The sequence below is a fragment of the Ictalurus punctatus genome, chromosome 7 (assembly GCF_001660625.3).
Source record: "Ictalurus punctatus breed USDA103 chromosome 7, Coco_2.0, whole genome shotgun sequence".
In the NCBI taxonomy this organism is placed as follows: domain Eukaryota; kingdom Metazoa; phylum Chordata; class Actinopteri; order Siluriformes; family Ictaluridae; genus Ictalurus; species Ictalurus punctatus.
Genome location: NC_030422.2, coordinates 29,573,146 through 29,594,330, shown reverse-complemented (window position 1 = coordinate 29,594,330; position 21,185 = coordinate 29,573,146). Strand labels below are relative to the sequence as shown.

At 41.1% G+C, this 21,185-nt stretch overlaps 1 protein-coding gene across 2 annotated transcripts; it reads right to left on the bottom strand.

Moving 5' to 3' along the window:
- Positions 1–1,114: 1,114 nt before the first annotated feature.
- On the bottom strand, positions 1,115–20,704 carry LOC108267869 (meprin A subunit beta). 2 transcript variants are annotated; one of them, XM_053681618.1, is made up of 15 exons: positions 20,366–20,694; positions 15,942–16,202; positions 13,844–13,862; positions 13,498–13,545; positions 13,285–13,328; positions 13,102–13,180; positions 10,840–10,957; positions 9,813–9,991; positions 5,582–5,800; positions 4,246–4,398; positions 3,805–4,020; positions 3,226–3,693; positions 2,929–3,108; positions 1,779–1,962; positions 1,115–1,465 (listed from the first exon to the last, which is right to left on the bottom strand). In XM_053681618.1, exons 2-15 carry the CDS (start codon positions 16,014–16,016, stop codon positions 1,246–1,248), a joined length of 2,202 nt encoding a protein of 733 aa, XP_053537593.1. In that variant the 5' UTR covers positions 16,017–16,202; positions 20,366–20,694; the 3' UTR covers positions 1,115–1,245. The 2 variants fall into 2 exon arrangements, with proteins under 2 accessions (XP_053537593.1, XP_053537594.1); XM_053681619.1 differs by lacking the exon at positions 1,779–1,962 and having other exon boundaries at positions 1,342–1,465; positions 20,366–20,704.
- Between the last annotated feature and the right edge of the window lie 481 nt (positions 20,705–21,185).

The following is a 21,185-nucleotide window of genomic DNA, read 5'->3' as shown; positions in this document are numbered from 1 at the left end:
CTTTTAAACATTATGCTCGGTCTTGCTGTCACTGTCCGGTTACCCGCACACACAAACTGCTCATTCTTCCGTTGTCACCAGCATGACCAGTAATGATTACGTGTAATCAAACCACACAAAATGTTCCTGTTTTTTTTTTGTTTGTTTGTTTGGTTTTGTTATAATAAATTCTAAATGTATCATGAGGCCTCTTGGTCTGTTTTGTCTATGTTGTTATGGATGCAAATCTAATAGATCTAAATATATATATTTAATTGTTTGTTTGCTCATTATTAATGCAGGCGTCTCGCCTGCATTTCAACAAGAGTGATCGTAAAGCAATATTTAGAACTTTTGAAATCCGTGATCATGCATGTTGTCCACGTTTAGAGCGTCAATTTAAGGTAAGAAAAATGTCATTTTAGCATAGATCATTATCCTGATTTTCGTTGCTCTCTAGAAATATATTTGTGCTAGACTTCAGTGAACAGCTTAGCATTTTTTAAATCTTTTTTTTTTAAAACCTGAAAATCAGCTGCTTTTTGTGGTGTCTTTTTGGGTCAATAATAGTCCTATATTTAGTAAAATAAATAAATAAATAAATAAATAAATAAATAAATAAATAAATAAATAAATAAATTCTTTACTTTTGGTCATCAACATTAAATATTTTTATTTATTATTATACACATTTGACATTTGACATTTATTTGACATGTAGCACTGCTACATTTGGGTATTGGGCAATGGGTAGCATTGCCACCTCATGCCTCCAGGGTTCCCGGTTCGATCCTGAGCTCGGGATACTGTCTGTGTAGAGTTTCATACGTTCTACTCGTGTCCACGTGGGTTTCCTCCAGGTTATCCGGTTTTCTTCCACATCCAGGTTGGTAAGTGGATCAGCAACTCTAAATGTGAATTAGGTGTGAACTAGTGTGTACGTGTGTGCGAGACCTGAACTCTAAGTAAAGGTGTATTCCTGTGTTGTTCCTCTGGATCCACTGTGACCCTGACTAGGATGAAGCACTTACTGCAGATGAATGAATTACTGAAAAGTATAAAAAAGGGCTTGCATTGTATGTTGTTTATATGAATGATCAGTGTGCTCGATCAGGTAAAACCAACAGCCAAAAGGTTCAGAAACCAATGAAAATGGGAACGGTTTAATTTTGCTTGAGATTTAAATGACATGGAAATCTTCTTGTTATATACACACACAAGTTTATATTGCCAGTACCGTTACCGATTACATGATTCCTTGTGCTGTTAACTTGCATAGTTGTTTTGTGTGGTAGTACCGCCCCCCATGTCATTCATTTTCTTCTTATACTTCTTCTTCAGGCACACCACGATCACTACAATCACCACCAACATGACGACAAAGACCACAACTGTGGACACGACTGCCGTCACCACACCGTTTTGGATCGAACTCTTAAACTGACATCTGTCCCCGTAGTACGACCAGTCGTCACCTACGACACACCTGCGGAGGGAAACGTAACATTGTTTACCGATCGTTACATGGTAGCTCAGTGGGTAAGACACTGGACATTGTGAGTTCAAATGACAGCACCACCAAGCTGCCACTGCTGGGTCCTAGAGCAAGGCCCTTAACCCTCAACTCCTCAGTTGTATAAATGAGAAAAGTCGCTCTGGATTAAGTCGCTCTGGCAAATGCCATAAGATGTAAATGTCACGACATGATTAGTAAATATAACCAGATTCCTGAGAACAGTGGTAACGTTGACAAAATTTTAGATGTTTACTTCGTAGACTCCCTCTGTGCTAATTCATACCTGCAGGCTGCTTTTACACCGTCCATCACACACACTCCATCATTTTCACATTTTTTCAAGGCACATAGATCATCAGTAGGGGTTGTGGGAGGGAGGGGCTGAGAAATAAGGGTTGTAGGACGGAGGAGATGAGAAGTAGGGGTTGTAGGAGGGAGGGGCTGAGAAGAAACCAAGTGCGAGATATCTACAGGACAAAAATGGGAAACAATTTATTACAAAGTGGTGCTTTCATCTACACTGAGAAGGAATAAAAAAAAAAAAACAGACCTGCCAACCCTCTGAAACTGTACGTGCACGTATATACGAGGTTTTATGGTAACCACCAGGCGCTTGGGGGAAGCTCGTATATTGTCACTGGGAAAATTTGTAATGGATGAATATTAGATTTTACACGATGTTTGAGTCACTATTTAATTTTATTTGTAACTATATATTGCAACCTGATGTTAACTCAATTGAGACAAGGCTAGAGATTACAGATATGGGGGGTAAGGGGGTGGGGCTTCCATATTGGAGACTTCAGAACATCTCCACAGCTGTCAATCATTCCAGATTCATACATTGATGGGAAGAAAACGGCTCTTTTGACATATTTTTGAGTGATCGCTCTTAGCCGTACACTCCAATGTGTAAGTGCAGAATTCCTATGTAAGATGTGTGAAGGGTTGAGGGTCATTGTTCATCATCGGTTATCTATCCTTTGGTCCAGTGTAACTTGAGGTAAGTAAGGTTTGATTGATTGGATACAATTAGTATTAACTAATGAGTTCCTCAAAAAAACTAAACTATTATCGTGATAATCTTTACGGGGTCTTTTGTTCTGTGCAAAATCTCATTAAGTTATTCTATATAAAGACTTCATTCTTGAATTCAAGTCTTCTTTGTAGTGCATGATTGACAAGAAGACAATCCTATCCTATCCTATCCCAGAGGTTCTTTCTGCCAGTCCGCATAATCCCATGCCATGCAAGTATTCCCTATTGCCGAAACATCTGATCTAACTGATCAGTTAATTATTAAGCCATTAATTAGATGGGTCAGGTGTGCACCGAGACATTGAGGTAAGACCACCCATTTCCTGTCTTCAGACAGTGAGTTGATGCTTCTACATATGGCTAATTACCACCTTGGTACACCCAGATTTTCTTACCTTCCATGCTGAGAAGGAAGATGGCATCTCCACCCTTGATAAATTCTCTGCTGAGTGCTCTGGCCTGAGACAGGTATACAGATGTTCCGAATCCTGGTCCTCTGAAGTATTTAGTGCCATCCCCATCTGTTACTTCCATTCCAACTTTTCGTGGGTTGTCCCAGAAAAACATTGTAGATCCTTACCCCACCCCCCAAAAAATAGGCATGTTACAAAATTGTGAATACACCTGTGGTCTTAAAATACGCAGACATCGTTAAATGTGTTATGAATGCAGCAATGTGCACAAAGAGCTACCTTCTACTTTCTGATTGGGGTCAGATGTGAAACTTCTCTGGTTGGACATGCGTTTGCGGATGTCCGCGTTCTGATCCATTAGCATCATAGTAATCTGCATCCATGGGCAAGGCCAAGTGAGATCACCATCGATCACGTCATCGCCAGATGTCAGAGAAGCATAGGCTCCCATGTCCTCGGAAGTCTCCATGCCATTGGGGTACAAGCCCATCTGGAAGGTGTATCCATACTTTGAACGAAAGCGTGGGCTGTATATAGCAGTGCCTCTTGGTGTGTTTTCCATAATACTTTTGAAGTTCTTGATCCGCCACACATGTTCTGGGCAGGTGGTCTCAGAAAGATTGACATCGTCCAAAGAGAGCCCACCTGTGGAGCTTCCAGCACCCTTTGTGCCTTTAAATACTACACGGAACTTTGTGGAGACATTTAGGCTTACATGGTGTAGCTGCCATAACGTCTCGGGCAGTCCTTTAAAGAAGAACACCATATACGTGTTAGCATGTTTTGATGTTACAGCATTGGTCAAAGGATCTCGCATGCAAACCAACTGTCATTATGGACTTGCTTATCCTAACTCACCAGTTATTGTCTCGATCATGCGTAGTGTTCCGCTAGGGTTGGCTTCATTGTATTCTCTCACCCAGATCTCCAGCTTATCATTGGGGTTCCCACTGTGGTAGTAGAAGAACTGTAGACATTGGTAGTTGCGGTTAGGGTAGAGCAACCTGCTTTCTAACAGAGCAGTGTGCCCTTTACTGCCACTGACTGTGCTGAAGTGCATGAAGTAGCCTGTTCCTATTGAATAGAAAACCACGAGAAGATTCACTCAACAATAAACTAACAAGAAGTTAGCCATATTTATAAGCATCCGGTTCATACAGTATGTCCAACTATGGACATGCTCTAACCTGAGCTCAGAGTCATACTCTAGACCCTGGAGCGTTGAGCTATCCACAGCGCCACCTTTCTGCCCAAGTGTATACATTAGATGGTGAAACATCAGTGAAAAGGTATTAGTACCAGTACAGCGTCCCATGTTGGAATAGTCTGTGTCGGGTCCACCAGTTGCCTTGGTGACACGTTCCCAGTCTGTGTTATCACCCTGACCTTGGATCATACCACAAATATTCTCCAGCTCAAAGTCACAGGTGTCCAGGAAAGTTGTGGATCTTGCTACAAAATGGATTACACAGATCATCAATCAACAACAGTAAGTGGGATACTTTGCACAGTCATAAAATTTCCTTAGTTACCCCATGTACAACACAGAAGGTAATGATGATATCACGGATTAGTCTGGTTGAAGTCAACATTTTACATTTATGGCATTTTTCAGATGCCCTTTTGCCATTTATACAACTGAGCAATTGAGGGTTAAATCCCTTTGCTCAAGGCCCAGCAGTGGAACAAGGCCCAGCAGTGGAAGGGTCGTAGTGCTGGGATTCAAACTGAAGACCTTCTGATCAGTAGTCCAGCGTCTTAAACACTGAGCCACCACTGCCCCCTGGCTGCAGTGCTAACTAAGTCCATGCTCCTTCTTCTGCTATTCTGAGAGTGTAACCAGTACTCTTTCAGAAATAAAGACATCTTGCGAAAAGATTATGGTAGCATCTGCTTGTTTGTGAACTTGATCAAGTTCTTTCAGAGATAAGCCGGAGTCACTTAGTCAACACAATTAGATGAATGTTATCAATAAAATCCCTTGTTTACAAAGGTTGCCCAGATAAGATTACCTGGATGGCAGAGATACAGGGTGTCCCAAAAGTCTCCATACAGAGGATACTTTATTTATAATTATTTATTTAAATTTTGCAAGACATTTCGCTAAAAGGTTGTTTGCTAAAAACACACTTCTCTGTTCATTCTGTTTTTCTCTTTACGTTATTATTTTTTTAACAAGCCATATTATCACTACACTAATCAGACCGGAGAGGGTAAATGAACTAGAAATATATTAAATATACGCATGGAGTCACTGAATTGCAGCCAGTTTTTTTTCATATGTAGATGGGTATATAGTATAGTATTTGTTTTGATTGCGTGGGTTTATCCGCTACAATACTTTGCTGAGTCCACATCAGGACCATGGTCTCGCCAGTTGCTGATTCCTGCATTTAGAGATTTAGAATATCTAGAGTTTAAGGGTGTTAAATGTTAAATCTTTTAGTCAAATCCCATGCTAGTGTGAGCATACTTCATTTTTTTCAGTCATGACCAACATGTTTGTTGTTTCCTAGAAAGAAAAAATCTTTAAAAATCGAAAATTCAAGGCTGGCATAACTGCCTTCTGCAAGCGTTCACCAAAGATTTCAGAACCCAGTGTTCAGAACCGTAACGGCACCAAAGACAGCCTTACTGCAGTTGTAAAGCCGGTTCAGCTTGAGCAGGTCGCTGTCGCTGAACTCCATGCGCTGGCCGATGACGTCGCTGAAGGCGGGAATCTTGGTGACGATGGTGGGCTCGGTGCCTTTCTGGAAGGCAGTCTTGCTGTAGTGCATCATGGAACCGTAGTCATAAGGTACGTTCAGGGAGCTTGAAGTCGTGTCGTCGTATTTATTGAAATTGTGCTCACTGCCTGAAGAACAAACATGTGATTAATGTGCTGAATGGAGGATAGGATTACTCATCAGAGTCTCTTATACTCGTCCACTCGTATAGTAGTTTTCATCGTAGAAATGACCTCCTGCAAATACGTACATTCAGAGTACAGGGTTGATTTAAACACTGCAAGCCAATGAAGATGTAGAACAAAGCACAATGAAGTATTACAGTATTAATGACAGGTTAAATAATACCGTTTACACCACAGCAGTGCTGAATTCTCAACTCTGATTGGTTTGATTTCTAACAGCCGCAGTACAGTACATCCGGAAAGTATTCCCAGCGCTTCACGTTTTCCACATATTGTTATGTTACAACTTTATTCCAAAATGGATTAAATTAATTATTTTCCTCAAAATTCTACAAAAATACCCCATAATGACAACGTGAAAGAAGTTTGTTTGAAGTCTTTGCAAATTTATTAAAAATAAAAAACAAAAAAAGCACATGTACATAAGTATTCGCAGCCTTTGCTCAATAATTTGTTGAAGCACCTTTGGCACCAATTACAGCCTCAAGTCTTTTTGAGAATTATGCTACAAGCTTGGTAAACCTGTTTTTGGGCAGATTCTCCCATTCTTCTTAGCAGGACCTCTCAAGCTCCATCAGGTTGGATGGGGAGCGTCGGTGCACAGCCATTTTCAGATCTCTCCAGAGATGTTCAATCAGGTTCAAGTCTGGGCTCTGGCTGGGCCACTCAAGGACATTCACAGAGTTGTCCTTTAGCCACTCCATTGTTGTCTTGGCTGTGTGCTTAGGGTCGTTGTCCTGTTGGAAGATAAACCTTCGCCCCAGTCTGAGGTCCAGAGCTCTCTGGAGCAAGTTTTCATCAAGGATGTCTCTGTACAAGGATTCGGAATTAAGAATTCGATGGAGTAGGACGCGAAATAGGAGGCTCCTGCTGATTTCGATAAAAATTGTAATTAATTTCGGTCATACAATCGTCCTGTCATACAATCGTCGTTGTCCTGTTGGAAGATAAACCTTCGCCCCAGTCTGAGGTCCTGAGCGCTCTGGAGCTAGTGATAAAGTGATAGCTTTAAAGTGAGAGCTAGTGATGGCTAGTGATAAAGTTGCTACAGATGCTACCATATCAACACTGAAAGGTACTGTTGTGAAAATGGAGCACACTCTCTCCGGTTGCACCGATGACATAGTTCATATGAAGACTACTATCGAGTCTCTCACTGCGATCGTGACTCAATTAGAGAATAAATGTGAGGATTTGGAGCTTAGGTCACGGCGCAATAATGTTAGGATAGTCGGAGTTCCAGAGGGTGCTGACACCTGTACAACTGCTGCTGTAGCGGCCTTGTTAAAAGAGGCGTTTGGTCTGGAGAAGGAGCCGGTTTTGGACAGGTCCCACCGGACCCTTCAGCCAAAGCCCAAGCCTGGTGAATGACCACGAGCTTTTGTGTGCAGATTCCACTATCACACTGACTGTGTTGACATTTTACACCATGCGAGAGAGCTCCAGTGGATTAAAGTGAGGGATTTGACCATCTCCGTTTTCCCTGACTACACAGCCAGGACAGCCCGGGCCTGGGCCGCGTTTAATGAGGTTCGGCGTCAACTTCGTGGTCTTGAGGGCGCTCGTTATGGAATATTTTATTAAGCTCGGCTTCAAATTACATATAACGGTGTTCAGAAGGAATTTATTTCATCGGATGAAGCAGGAGACTACGTTAAACTCTTGATATCGGGGTGAACTGCATCACCTACACAGCAGAGTCTTTTTCGCTCTTCTATTATTTTTATTTTTTTGCACTTGGCCTTCCAGCTCTACAGAATTCGGATTCTTACAGAAGATATCATTGTTGCATTACTTCACCTAGATTTTGTGGACTTACTCCTCTTAAAATTTACTCCTGTATTAATGTGCTTCTCTGTTTCGATGCTCTGACTGGGTTAGAGTTTCTGTTTATTTCATTTTATTAGTGTTATCTCCTCGGATTTTTACGTGCTAAGGTAAGGACGTTATATTTATTATTGTGTGCAGACTGTTTATCAGTCGTGGTAATTTTGTTGGTTAGTTCAGCTTACTCTCCGAGTTGTTTTCACATTGTGGACAACGTTCGGTTTTTGTAGGATACACTGCTGTCTCATTTGTTTATGGAGACTTTGGGTGTGGGTGTTTGGTGGATTGTGAGAGTAAGCAGAACATGCCAATGCTTTGAAGGATGTGAATTGGAATCGAGTAATGTTATTTAATTGCGAATCTGTTTTTAGACAATTTAAACCTAACATGGTGAACAAATTATATTATAGAATTCAGGCAGTTTTACTGGGGTTATCTCATACAGTGTAGCAAGTAATAATCTGGAAAGACCATTGTAATATCACAGTCTAAAACTGGATTTAAAGAGAAGCAAATTAGTAAATGAATCACATGTAAATGAATCATACGTAAATGAATCATATGAAAATGTATAATTTGAATATGAATCACATGTAAATGAATCATACGTAAATGAATCACATGAAAGTGAATCACATGTAAATGAACCATATGAAAATGAATAAATAAATTAAAGACAAAAAAAGGATGTCTCTGTACATTGCTGCATTCATCTTTCCCTTGGTCCTGACTACTCCCCCAGTTCCTGCTGCTGAAAAACATCCCCACAGCATGATGCTGCCACCCCATACTTCACTGTAGGGATGGTATTGGCCAGGTGATGATGGGTGCCTGCTTTCCTCCAGACATGATGCTTGCCATTAAGGCCAAAGAGTTCAATCTTTGTTCTGGTCTTGGTCTGAGAGTCCTTCCGGTGCCTTTTGTCAAACTCCAGGCAGGCAGTCATGTACCTTTTACTGAGGAGTGGCTTCCGTCTGGCTACTCAACCATACAGGCCTGATTGGTGGAGTGCTGCAGAGATGGTTGTTCTTCTGGAAGGTTCTCTTCTCTCCACAGAGACACGCTGGAGCTCTGTCAGAGTGACCATCGGGTTTTTGGTCACCTCCCTGACTAAGGCCCTTCTCCCCCGATCGCTCAGTTTGGCCGGGCGGCCAGCTCTAGGAAGAGTCCTGGTGGTTCCAAACTTCTTCCATTTACGGATGATGGAGGCCGTTGTGCTCACTGGGACCTTCAATGCTGCAGAAATTTTTCTGTACCCTTCTCCAGATCTGTGCCTCAATACAATCCTGTCTCGGAGGTCTCCAGACAATTCCTTGGACTCCATGGCTTGGTTTGTGCTCTGACATGCATTGTTAACTGTGGGACCTTATATAGACAGGTGTGTGCCTTTCCAAATCATGTCCAATCAACTGTATTTACCACAGGTGGACTCCAATCAAATTGTAGAAACATCTCAAGGATGATCAGTGGAAACAGGACGCACCTGAGATCAATTTTGAGCGTCATGGCAAAGGCCGTGAATACTTATGTACATGTGCTTTTTTTGTTTTTTGTTTTTAATACATTTTCAAACATTTAAAAAAAACTTCTTTTACGTTGTCATTATGGGGTATTGTTTGTAGAATTTTGAGGAACATAATAAATTTTATACATTTTGGAATAAGGCTGTAACATAACAAAATGTGGAAAAAGTGAAGCACTGTGATGCACTGTAGTACAGCAGTAGTCGTAATGTGCTCGTTGAATCATTTCTATAGTAACACTTTACACAGGTACTTGTATGATGGTCTCTAACCATGTGTTTTTTGCTGTCTCTTCTTTAATACATTTAAATTGTTATTGTTTAGCAAATTAAAGGGAATCAAACGCTTACAGGTGTGCTGTTATAGGAAAATGGCGAACTTCAAGGTGGTAATAGTAACTTTGCGTCATCACACCACCCGGTCATTGATTATTTTCCTATAACAGGACTCTTGAGTAGGGTTGCTACTGTATGACCTACATAACACACAGGAACTCGCTAACGATAGCTTATTGAATGTTTGCCTAAGTGTTCGGTACGGAGTAATACAGTACAGCTCACAATCAGTGGAAGAAACGATCATCTATGGAAAGTGTACTGTAGCACCTGCTTGGATGCGATCCCACATGATGGTGACGTAGTCGTCACGATCGGCACGTGACTGCTCGTGCCAGAACCCCAGCGCATGAAGGAACTCATGTTCAATGGTGGCGATTCGGTCACATCCTGCTCCGATGGATAAGGTCTGCTTTCCTTTACGTTGGTTCCCAACCAAGGAGAAACACCTGGGCATGAAAAAGAACTGTTTATGAGAACCTGGTCTGAGGGAGCCATCTGAGCACTTCAGGACTGTTTTGAGCACACAGACTGGAATGTGTTTTGAGAGGCTGCTTCATACCACAACACCACAGACCTGGAGGACTACACAGCATCAGTAACTGGCTACATCAGCAAGTGCATAGATGATGTAACTTCCTTCAAGACCATCACCACGTGTGCAAACTAGAAACCATGGAGGACTGATGAAGTGCGCTCGCTGTTGAAAAGGCTGCCTTATCTAATGATAAGGCAGCCCTCCGCACAGCAAGGGCCAGTCTGTCCCTGGCTATCAGAGCGGAAAAGCACAACTATGCAGAAATAAACTATAGTCACTTCATAACACCAAGAAAACAAGGCGTATGTGGCGAGACATTCAGTCCATCACAGACTGCAAAGCTACACCACTTGTCTGTGATGATGATGCCTTGCTCCCAGATGCCCTGAACAATTTCTACGCCTGGTTCGAAGCACAGAACAACATGCCAGTGACAAAGGCCACCCCTCCCTCCCTCTCTCCCTTCCTTCCTTCCTTCCTTCCTTTTTCCTTCCTTCCTTCCTCCCTCTGTCCCTTTCTTCTTTGCTCCTTTCCTTCCTTCCTTCCTCCCTTCCTTTCTCCCTTCCTTCCTTCCTTTATTCTTTCCTTACAGACCAAACTGTGAAATGGAGTGCATCACTAACTACATTGGAATAAATAGGAGGAAAAACATCTACCTTCATATGAGAAAACACTGAATCATCCATGCTCTTATTGAACATTTAACACGTTACAGCACGGTTCAGCGTGTTCTAAACTGTGGTGTGTAACTCCGCTCACCCGCTGCCTTTAAACACAGAGATGTAGTTCTTTTCTCCACTCCAGGGTTTGTAGTCAATGCAGGTCTTCAGGCGATACTGTTCAAACGCCTTCATAATAACACCTTTGGCGTTAATATCTGAAACACAAAGCGGTGCTACTGACGTACCAGGACTGATTATAACATGACTATTATTATTATTATTATTATTATTATTAGGTGTGCAAAGTTTAATAGTGGTTTAGGGGACTTCCGGCTGAGCATGTGAGTGAGAAGGCACGCGTGGAGTGAGCTCCCGAACATTTTATCTTTTAATTGTGCTTTTCAGGCAACCTGAATCTTTTCTAAGACATTTGGTGCGTTCTTTTTCAATTCCTTGGTTTACAATTCTAACCAGAAAGGAATTATGGCTTCTGAAAAACTACGGAAACCTAAATCTTCACCGAGCACGACGAGTCATGGTGACAAGCTACCGTTGGACCTGGAAAACCTCCGCACCACTTTGATCACGGAGCTAACATCTACCATCGCAGTACAGGTGAAAGCAGCTATTGACTCCGCTCTGGCCCCAGTTGTTGCGTCTTTTGAGAGTTTTAAATCGGGCATTGAATCAGGGCGGCGTATTGACGAGCTTGACCAGCACCTGAACGATTACAGTGACCGCACTGTAGAGAATCAAAGGCCCAGAGTGATGATTGTGCGGTTTCACTACTTTCACGACAGAGAAAAAGTTGTTCGACGCGGGAATTGGAATCAACTTTTCCATCAGGGCCGTAAAGTCTTCATCTTTCCTGACTTCAGCTCCAGCGTCGCTAAGAGGAGAGCGGCCTTCGCTGCGGTGAGAAACAGCTTGCGTGAGAGAAATGTGTGGTCTTCTCTCAGATACCCTGCTCGCCTTCGGATAGACCTCGGTGATAAGACGCTACAATTCGACTGTCCCCAAAAAGCGCAACGATGGTTTAATGAACGGTTTCCTCCTTCTTAATCTGTCTACATAACAGTTAACCGATTTATTAATACCTGTAATGTGACTGTAAAACTACGCGGGTGTGGGCAACTATATGTTCCCATGTAAATCTATAGGTTGCCTGAGATACATGGTAATTGTAGCACTTTTTATGCTCGGGAGTGACTTCGCACAACAAGAATAGGTACGGTTTACAAGTATCGGCTGTTCCAGTGTTGCAGGGTTCTGCCTCCATTGTTTGGGAATGGAGAGAAGTTAACTGATGTTCAGAGTATAGTGGGGGAGGGTGGGGTGGGAGGTGGGGAGGGACGCTGTGTTGTTGTTTTTTTTTTCTCTTTATTTTTTCTCTTTTTATCTTTTCCTCTCAACCCTTTTTATGCTCTCAACCCGACCCCTCAGCTGCATATACAAAGGCTTAATTTGCAGGCGGAGTTTGAGTTGTTATCGACAGGTGAGGCGGAGAGGCTTTTGTTACATATGTGTCAATTATTATGAATATGGGGATAAGGTCGGTCGGTTGTTGGTTCACCAACTGCGTAGCCGAGCGGCTTCACGCTCTATTATTCATATTATGCAGTCCAGTGGTGCATTAACCTCGGATCCTGTAGAAATTAATTCAACTTTTAAAAGTTTTTACTCGTCTTTATACACAGCTGGAGCTCCTGACAATTCAGCTAACATGAACCATTTTCTTAGAAATATTGATTTTCTCAGAGTTGACCCTCTATTGGCATCTAAACTTGACAGCGCCGTCACCTTAGATGAGATCATTAACTCAATAAATTCATTGCAATCTAAGAAATCACCTGGCCATCAGGAAATCACACTTAGGGGTGTAGTCACTTTTGTTGCCAGCGGTTTAGACATTAATGGCTGTGTGTTGAGTTACTTTGAGGGGACAGCAAATGTACACTGTTACACAAGCTGTTCACTCACTACTTTACATTGTAGCACAGTGTCATTTCTTCAGTGTCGTCACATGAAAATATAATCAAATATTTACACAAACGTGAGTGGTGTACTCACTTTTGTGAGATACTGTATATTGAATTGAATTGAACTGCAGTCCTAAATTATTAATAAATACTCCCTTTCACTGACAAAAAATAAATAAATTAATAGTGGTTTAGGGTGTGCAGTTAGTATATAAAACAATTATAACACGTTTCATCTTAATTAATTGGCAGACTTTTTATTTTTTTGCTTGTTTCAAGAAGTACAAGACCTTCTTTAACAAACATAAATGTTAAAGATGTGCGAAGTCATCTTTCCAGTGTCAGTACAAAGAAAAGTCTACACTGCAGACACGACTTACCCAAATCGTCTTCAAAATAGTACGGCACAGTGGTGGGCCATAGGTACTGATCCCCAATTAAGGAGTTCCTCGCTTGTTCCTAACATTCACAAACAAAACAGAGGTCGAGTTTCGGTTTCTGTTACCAGCACGAAGATTATTGCTGTTACTATAGACATGAAGTAGACAGACGCTGGCGCTCACCTCATCATATAAAATATCTCCCTCAAAGAGGTCGAGTCCAGCCGCTGCAGACACACAGTGAGGACAATAAAACACGCCACTTTATTAATTACAACACAGTGTGTCTTTATAACTACTGACTTTATACACGCTGGATGAGGATGTTGTTGTTGTTATTATTATTATTATTATTATTATTATTATTATTATTATTATTCTTAAATGCTCCCTTACCTTGATTGACTGCAAATAGATCCTCTTTTCCACCATCTACATCATACTCTGTCAAATCCAATCAGAGATACACAGCTTAAATATGTAAATACTCCTATTTTATATATTTGGCTAATTTATTCGTTTATTTCTCATATCTAGAAAACGTAGGGTATATTCCCAAATTTCTCCGTCTGGGGATTAATAAAGTACTAACTTATCTCTATATACGTATGTGTGTGTGTGTATATATATATATATATATATATATATATATATATATATATATATATATATATATATATATATATATATATATATATATATATATATATATATATTTGGAATAAATAAAAATTGGCCTTACCTGTTACTTTGCTTGTCGGCTAAGTGAGAGGAAAAACATGACTTATAATAATAATAATAATAATAATGATAATGATAATAATAATAATATTAACAGCCAAAGCAAAACAAACAAACAAAGTAACACTTTCTAAAACAACTAACACCTCATATTAAATGTTTAAAGAGACAATAATAACATAAATAAATAAACATATAGACAAAAAATACAGTGAGGGAAAAAAGTATTTGATCCCCTGCTGATTTTGTACATTTGCCCACTGACAAAGAAATGATCAGTCTATAATTTTAATGGTAGATTTATTTGAACAGTGAGAGACAGAATAACAACAAGAAAATCCAGAAAAACGCATGTCAAAAATGTTATAAATTGATTTGCATTTTAATGAGGGAAATAAGTATTTGACCCCCTCTCAATCAGAAAGATTTCTGGCTCCCAGGTGTCTTTTATACAGGTAACGAGCTGAGATTAGGAGCACACTCTTAAAGGGAGTGCTCCTAATATCAGCTTGTTACCTGTATAAAAGACACCTGTCCACAGAAGCAATCAATCAATCAGATTCCAAACTCTCCCATGGCCAAGACCAAAGAGCTCTTCAAGGATGTCAGGGACAAGATTGTAGACCTACACAAGTCTGGAATGGGCTACAAGACCATTGCCAAGCAGCTTGGTGAGAAGGGGACAACAGTTGGTGCGATTATTCGCAAATGGAAGAAACACAAAAGAACTGTCGATCTCCCTCGGCCTGGGGCTCCATGCGAGATCTCACCTCGTGGAGTTGCAATGATCATGAGAACAGTGAGGAATCAGCCCAGAACTACACGGGAGGATCTTGTCAATGATCTCAAGGCAGCTGGGACCATAGTCACCAAGAAAACAATTGGTAACACACTACACCGTGAAGGACTGAAATCCTGCAGCGCCCGCAAGGTCCGCTGCTCAAGAAAGCACATATACATGCCCGTCTGAAGTTTGCCAATGAACATCTGAATGATTCAGAGGACAACTGGGTGAAAGTGTTGAGGTCAGATGAGGCCAAAATGGAGCTCTTTGGCATCAACTCAACTCAACGTGTTTGGAGGAGGAGGAATGCTGCCTATGACCCCAAGAGCACCATCCCCACCGTCAAACATGGAGGGGGAAACATTATGCTTTGGGGGTGTTTTTCTGCTAAGGGGACAGGACAACTTCACCGCATCAAAGGGACGATGGACGGGGCCATGTACCGTCAAATCTTGGGTGAGAACCTCCTTCCCTGAGCCAGGGCATTGAAAATGGGTCGTGGATGGATATTCCAGCATGACGATGACCCAAAACACACGGCCAAGGCAACAAAGGAGTGACTCAAGAAGAAGCACATTAAGGTCCTGGAGTGGCCTAACCAGTCTCCAGACCTTAATCCCATAGAAAATCTGTGGAGGGAGCTGAAGGTTCGAGTTGCCAAACGTCAGCCTCGAAACCTTAATGATTTGGAGAAGATCTGCAAAGAGGAGTGGGACAAAATCCCTCCTGAGATGTGTGCAAACCTGGTGGCCAACTACAAGAAACGTCTGACCTCTGTGATTGCCAACAAGGGTTTTGCCACCAAGTACTAAGTCATGTTTTGCAGAGGGGTCAAATACTTATTTCCCTCATTAAAATGCAAATCAATTTATAACATTTTTGACATGCGTTTTTCTGGATTTTCTTGTTATTCTGTCTCTCACTGTTCAAATAAATCTACCATTAAAATTATAGACTGATCATTTCTTTGTCAGTGGGCAAACGTACAAAATCAGCAGGGGATCAAATACTTTTTTCCCTCACTGTAAATAAATTAATTGGTGTTTATTTACTTTAATGAAATAATACAACTGAATATGTCGAGCTTTATATGAAACTATATAAATGAGTTAAGACCTCTGAATTTCTCTATAAACCTATAGATTAGAAGTCTTTAATTTGGTCAGAGTTCTTCAGCGCTGTGTATTATCTAAGACCAGACTGATTGAACAGATAACACAGTGCTGATGTTATTAATGCCACTGACTCAATCAGGTTATGAAGGTCAAATGAATGATTAAGAAATGTGTGGCACTTTTTGTGAGATGAAACCTACCAGAGCCCCGACCCCGCAGCTCAGGAGAGCTACGATACAAATCCGAAATGTCCACGGTGCGGCCGAGCGGTCCATGCTGAATGAGCGGTGAGGAGCTCGGACTCGGGATGAACACTGACGCTAACGCACCGTACAAAGGTTGAGGAGCGAGGAGTTTTATAGCTGGTGTGATATGGAGTGGAAGTATGAGCAGATCGGTGAGAAACGCACACCTGTGATTGGCTGACAAGACAGTTCGTGCTCTCCATCAAACAGGATGCTCTGAAATATAATGAAGATCAGTAAGAGACAGATGCTAATGATGACACGTGCCGTTTGATAATACGCTAATACAGGATCTTTTTTTTCCTGCAATGTCCCGCAGGCTCGCCTTTACAGGAAAGTCACACGAACTTCACATGAGTAATCAAATGAACTGGAAGTAGAATTTACACATGTGGGTTTTGGACACGTTATCCTCCACATGTACTGCATGTGATTTTACTTTTCATGTCTGGTACATTGGGTGCACAGTTTAGTTTCAGGGGTCTGTGTGCATTTTACTCATTCGTTTTGTGCCATAGATATAACAGTTTTCCATAAACACCCAGCATGTATCGCTATTACCCCAATACTGTGCTAATATATGGTAGGATGTGGACACTAGGAACTAAGAAATGTTATTATTTGTGTTATTATTAAATGTCTTATGATATTGACCAGCACAGATCAGAAAATATAATCCAAAGGTCGGGGGTTCAAGCCCCAGCAGTGCCAAACCCTTGACCAAGCTGGTACGTGTGATGAAAACAATTTCACCGTGCTGTAATGTATATGTGACAAATGAGGTCTTTGTCGTCTTACCACCTTCCACCACTACAGAATTCTTCTGTTGTCAGATAATGTTAGGGGAGGGAGTGGGGTCAAGGAGTGCAAAAGTAATTCAAATCTTATTCGACTCAAACGATTTAACCCTTACAGACCTAATCTTGCCGAACGTAGACAAATCCTGCCTAATTTAAAGAAAGAAAAAAAGCTTTGTGAAGTCACAGATGATGTGGATAGGTAAAGAGAGCTTTCGCTCAATTTAAAACTGAATTTTGAAGTGAAATGAATGATGTTTCATTACATTTACAGCATCTGCATTTCAAGATGCTTTTATCCAGAGAGACTTACGTGAGACATATCCTCATGCTAGCACAGATAAGCTATTACCTTAAGAATACATTGAGGCTAATAATTTTACTTAAATGTCTTTTTTTCTTTTTTGAGTTTCTCCCAAAAAACCCCAAATATAATACAGACCGCATTTTTACACATCTTATGAAATATCCTCGTTTTGTTTTGTTTTCTCAGGTTTTCTTAGACTAGTTGGCAGTTATGCTGTTACAGATGTGGGCCTGAAATCTTATCTAAATCTTATCTTTGCATCCACTGATCTTTCACACGTCTCAGTGTCCCAGTGGTTTATCACGAATATACACGAAGCTCATCCTCACCACTGTCTCCACTGGCTTGTTCGTTAGGGATCTAAATCTACATCTGGATTTTTGTAAAGCTGCTTTGTGACAATGTCTATTGTTAAACGCTCCATGGAAATAAAATTGAGTCGAGTTGATTATACGTCTCGGACATTACTCAGACTCTCCGTGTTTCCCGTCAGCAGGAAACTGGATTAATGGGAAACTCATCAGGATTAAGCATGGAATCAAGTGAAGAGAGCACCGAGCCACAGACATCCAGCAGAAGATGAGAGAGAAGAAGGGCAAATGCAGAGCATGTGGAAAAGAGGTCAACGTCTGCTCCTATACTGTAGATATAAGAATGCACATGTACAATTCTGTGTTAAACTGTTCGAAGACATTATCGTTTCTAAAGCAACTGCGCATTCACAGGGACTTGTACATCAGACATTCCACTACATAATCTAATCCGCATAACAAACATGTTTAACAAGTAAAATGTGTGTAACTGTCGATATAGTGTAATAAGGAGAGGTTTATTTAACATTTATGGAAGGACTCAACTAGACATCACAGGCTTAATCTACAAAATTCACTAGACGAAGAGTTGGTTTTAACGTCTGAATATTCAGTATACAATCATATGGATATGACTTATGAGCTAGTAATGTTAACATGTGAAGAAACAAAGAGGGATTAGTGTCTAACAAGCAGAGACATGAAAATACTCTACTGGATAAGGAAGTACAACGTGTGTATTTTAAGCAAGCGTACGAGAGTAAGCGTACAAGCATTCTCAGCTATGCTCAGGTAAAGGTTTAATTAATAACACCAATCAGATAAGTACTTTCCTCCACTGAAAATAAGGTCATGTGACCTGCCACACACACACACACACACACACACACACACACCTTGGCAAAGTGGTTTTGTTAGTTAGCCTTTACTTTTTCAGGACGGCACACTTCCTCATGCCATCAAATAAAAAAGCACCTTGATGTTTAGAAGAAGAGAAGAGGATGTTTTACTCTCTTGACTTCAGGCACTACACTCAAATGTGTAAGAAGAACATACAGGTATCGAAAAGACACTGAAAATTCACCGTGCAATCATTCGAAGTAGGAATTATGTGCTAATACAGTGGCAAGAAAAAGTGTGGGAACCTTTTGGAATTTCTTTTGGAATAAAATGTGATGTGATCTTCATCTAAGTCAGGGGCATTGACAAATATAATGTGTCTAAAATAAAAACACAAAATAAATTCTGATCCCTCATGTCTTTATTGAACACACTCATTCAACATTCAAAATGGCAGTGGAAAAGTAAGTGAACCCTTAGAATTATTAACTGGTTGACCCCACCTTGGCAGCAATAACCTCAACCAGGTGCTTCCTGAAGCTGTGGATCGGACCTGCACATGGTTCAGGAGGAATTTTAGCCCATTGTTCCTGGCAGAACTGCTTTAGCTCGGTCATATTCTTTGGACGTCTCATGTGTATGGCTCTCTTCAAGTCATTCCATGGCGTCTCTACTGGGTTGAGGTCTGGGCTCTGACTCGGCCACTCCAAAAGGTGGATTTTGTTTTTCTGAAGCCATTCTGTTGTGGAATTGCTCCGGTGTTTTGGGTCGTTGTCCTGTTGCATCACCCAACTTCTACACAGTTTCAGCTGACATACAGACGTTCTCACATTATCCTGAAGAATTGTCTGATATACTCAGGAATTCATCTTCGGCTCAATGATTGCAAGGTGACCAGGCCCTTATGCAGCAAAGCAGGCCCAAATCATGATGTTTCCTCCACCATACGTTACGGTTGGGATGATGTTTTCATGATGATATGCCGTGCCCTTTCTACGCCAGATGTAGTGCTGTGTGGTCTTTCCAAATAGTTCAATTTTAGTTTCATCAAAACATTTTGCCAATACTGCTGTGCAGTGTCAATGTGCTCTTGTGCAAACTTCAGGCGTGCAGCAATGTTCTTTTCAGTAAGCAGTGGCTTCCTTCGTGGTGTCCTGCCGTAGATACCCCGCTTGTTCAATGTTTTACGTATTGTAGACACATGAACAGAGATGTTAGCCAGTTCCAATGATGCCTTCAAATCTTCGGCTGTCATTCGGGGTTGTTTCTTTACCTCACTGATGAGTCTTCGTTGTGCTCTTGGTGTCATTTTGACTGTGCACCCACTTCTTAGCAACAGTCCCAAAGTGTCTCCATTTGTAAAATGTTTGCCTAACTGTGGACTGGTGAATTTCTAAAGTCTTTGAAATCACTTTGTAACCCTTGCCAGCTTTATGTAAATCAACAATTCTTGATCGTAGATCCTCTGAAAGCTCTTTTTGGCAAGGCATGCCTCACATTGCTTCTTGTGCAGTGCAAACTCCAAAAGTTTGAGGGGTTTTTATTAGTCAAAGTCGCTGTAGTCGACCGCTCCAAACTCATTTTCTTATCGAGACTCCAGGTGTGCTAAAACCTGACTCCAGTGAGCTTTTTTGAGGTCATTAACTCAAGGGTTCACATACTTTTTCCACAAGCACTATAAGGTTTTTTTTGGTTGTTCTCAATAAAGACATGAAAGATCAGAATTTATTTTGTGTTTTTATTTTAGACACATTATATTTGTCAATACCCCTGACTTAGATGAAGATCAGATCACATTTTATGACAAATTTATTCAGAAAACCATGAAATTCCAAAAGGTTCACATACTTTTTCTTGCCACTGTATAGTCTCACATTTCTGATGGTCTCTGAGATCTGATCATGTTCTTCTTCTGCTCTACATCTTCACGTCCTAGATGTTAGAGTAATCATTACAGTTGATGGTATACGTATAATCCTGGATGATTTCCTGCACACCTCCTCAACACATCTTTATAAAAACACTGTAGACCCCTGTCAGTAATACAAATCTTTTTTTTTTTTTTTACTGCACACACCTGATTAGACGTTAATGTGAACAGAAGGTGTCAATGGTAACACTTACAGTGAGTGATGGCGCTCCTGTAGGTCTCGAGATCAGCCTCTTTAAAGAGAACGCACGCTTTAAAGGTCCTTCGGTCTGTTTTGTGAGAGTGGTTTGTTCTCGGTCTGTTTCACTTTCTATCTCAGGTTTTCTAGCAGTGGAAACCACCGAGCTGTTTACAGTGTGCACACGGTCCACGACAATGCAGGAAGCTCTGGTTTTTCCAGTGATCCTGTTCTAATATCCTGTTTGATGTCCTCATTTGTTTTGGTTTTTATCTCCCTACGTCTAATGCGATATGTTGGCGTTTGATTATTTGTATTTCTTTTTTTTGGCTTCCCCGGCTTTGAGGAGGCATCATTATGTCTATATGTGTCAATATTATTCAAAGGTTTGGAAATGTTTTGGAAACTTTTGGAAATGCCAAAAGTGCCTATTTGACAGGTCCTCCGTAGGTTAGGCTGTAATTGGAGAAAAACAACGTTCCTGAAATGCTCGACAATCGTTTGATGTAAAAAAATAATAATTCGATTTATAATCCGTCCATCTATTTTCCGTACTGTCTATCCTACACAGGGTTGCGGGGAGTTCTCGGGGAACTGGACCCCTGGACGGGGTGCCAAAACATTTACACAATTTGGACATGCCAATCAGACTACAGCGTATGTCTTTGGACTGGGGGAGGAAACCGGAGTACCCGGAGGAAACCCCCAAAGTACAGGGAGAACATGCAAACTCTGTGAACGCAGGGCGGAGCCGGGATTCGAACCCCCGACCCTGGAGGTGCGAGGCGAATGAGTATAAACAAAAGAATTATTTTATTGCTAAGATTAGTCGTAAG

What these genes read in the sequence shown, in the direction of transcription:
- LOC108267869 (XM_053681618.1), bottom strand. Translation starts at nt 16,016, where the DNA reads ATGGACCGCTCGGCCGCACCGTGGACATTTCGGATTTGTATCGTAGCT. An exon ending in TCTATTTGCAGTCAATCAAG is followed by an intron (nt 13,329 to 13,497) that starts GTAAGGGAGCAT and finishes GTGTGTCTGCAG; the next exon opens with CGGCTGGACTCGACCTCTTT. An exon ending in GAACCGGCTTTACAACTGCA is followed by an intron (nt 4,399 to 5,581) that starts GTAAGGCTGTCT and finishes TCCATTTTGTAG; the next exon opens with CAAGATCCACAACTTTCCTG.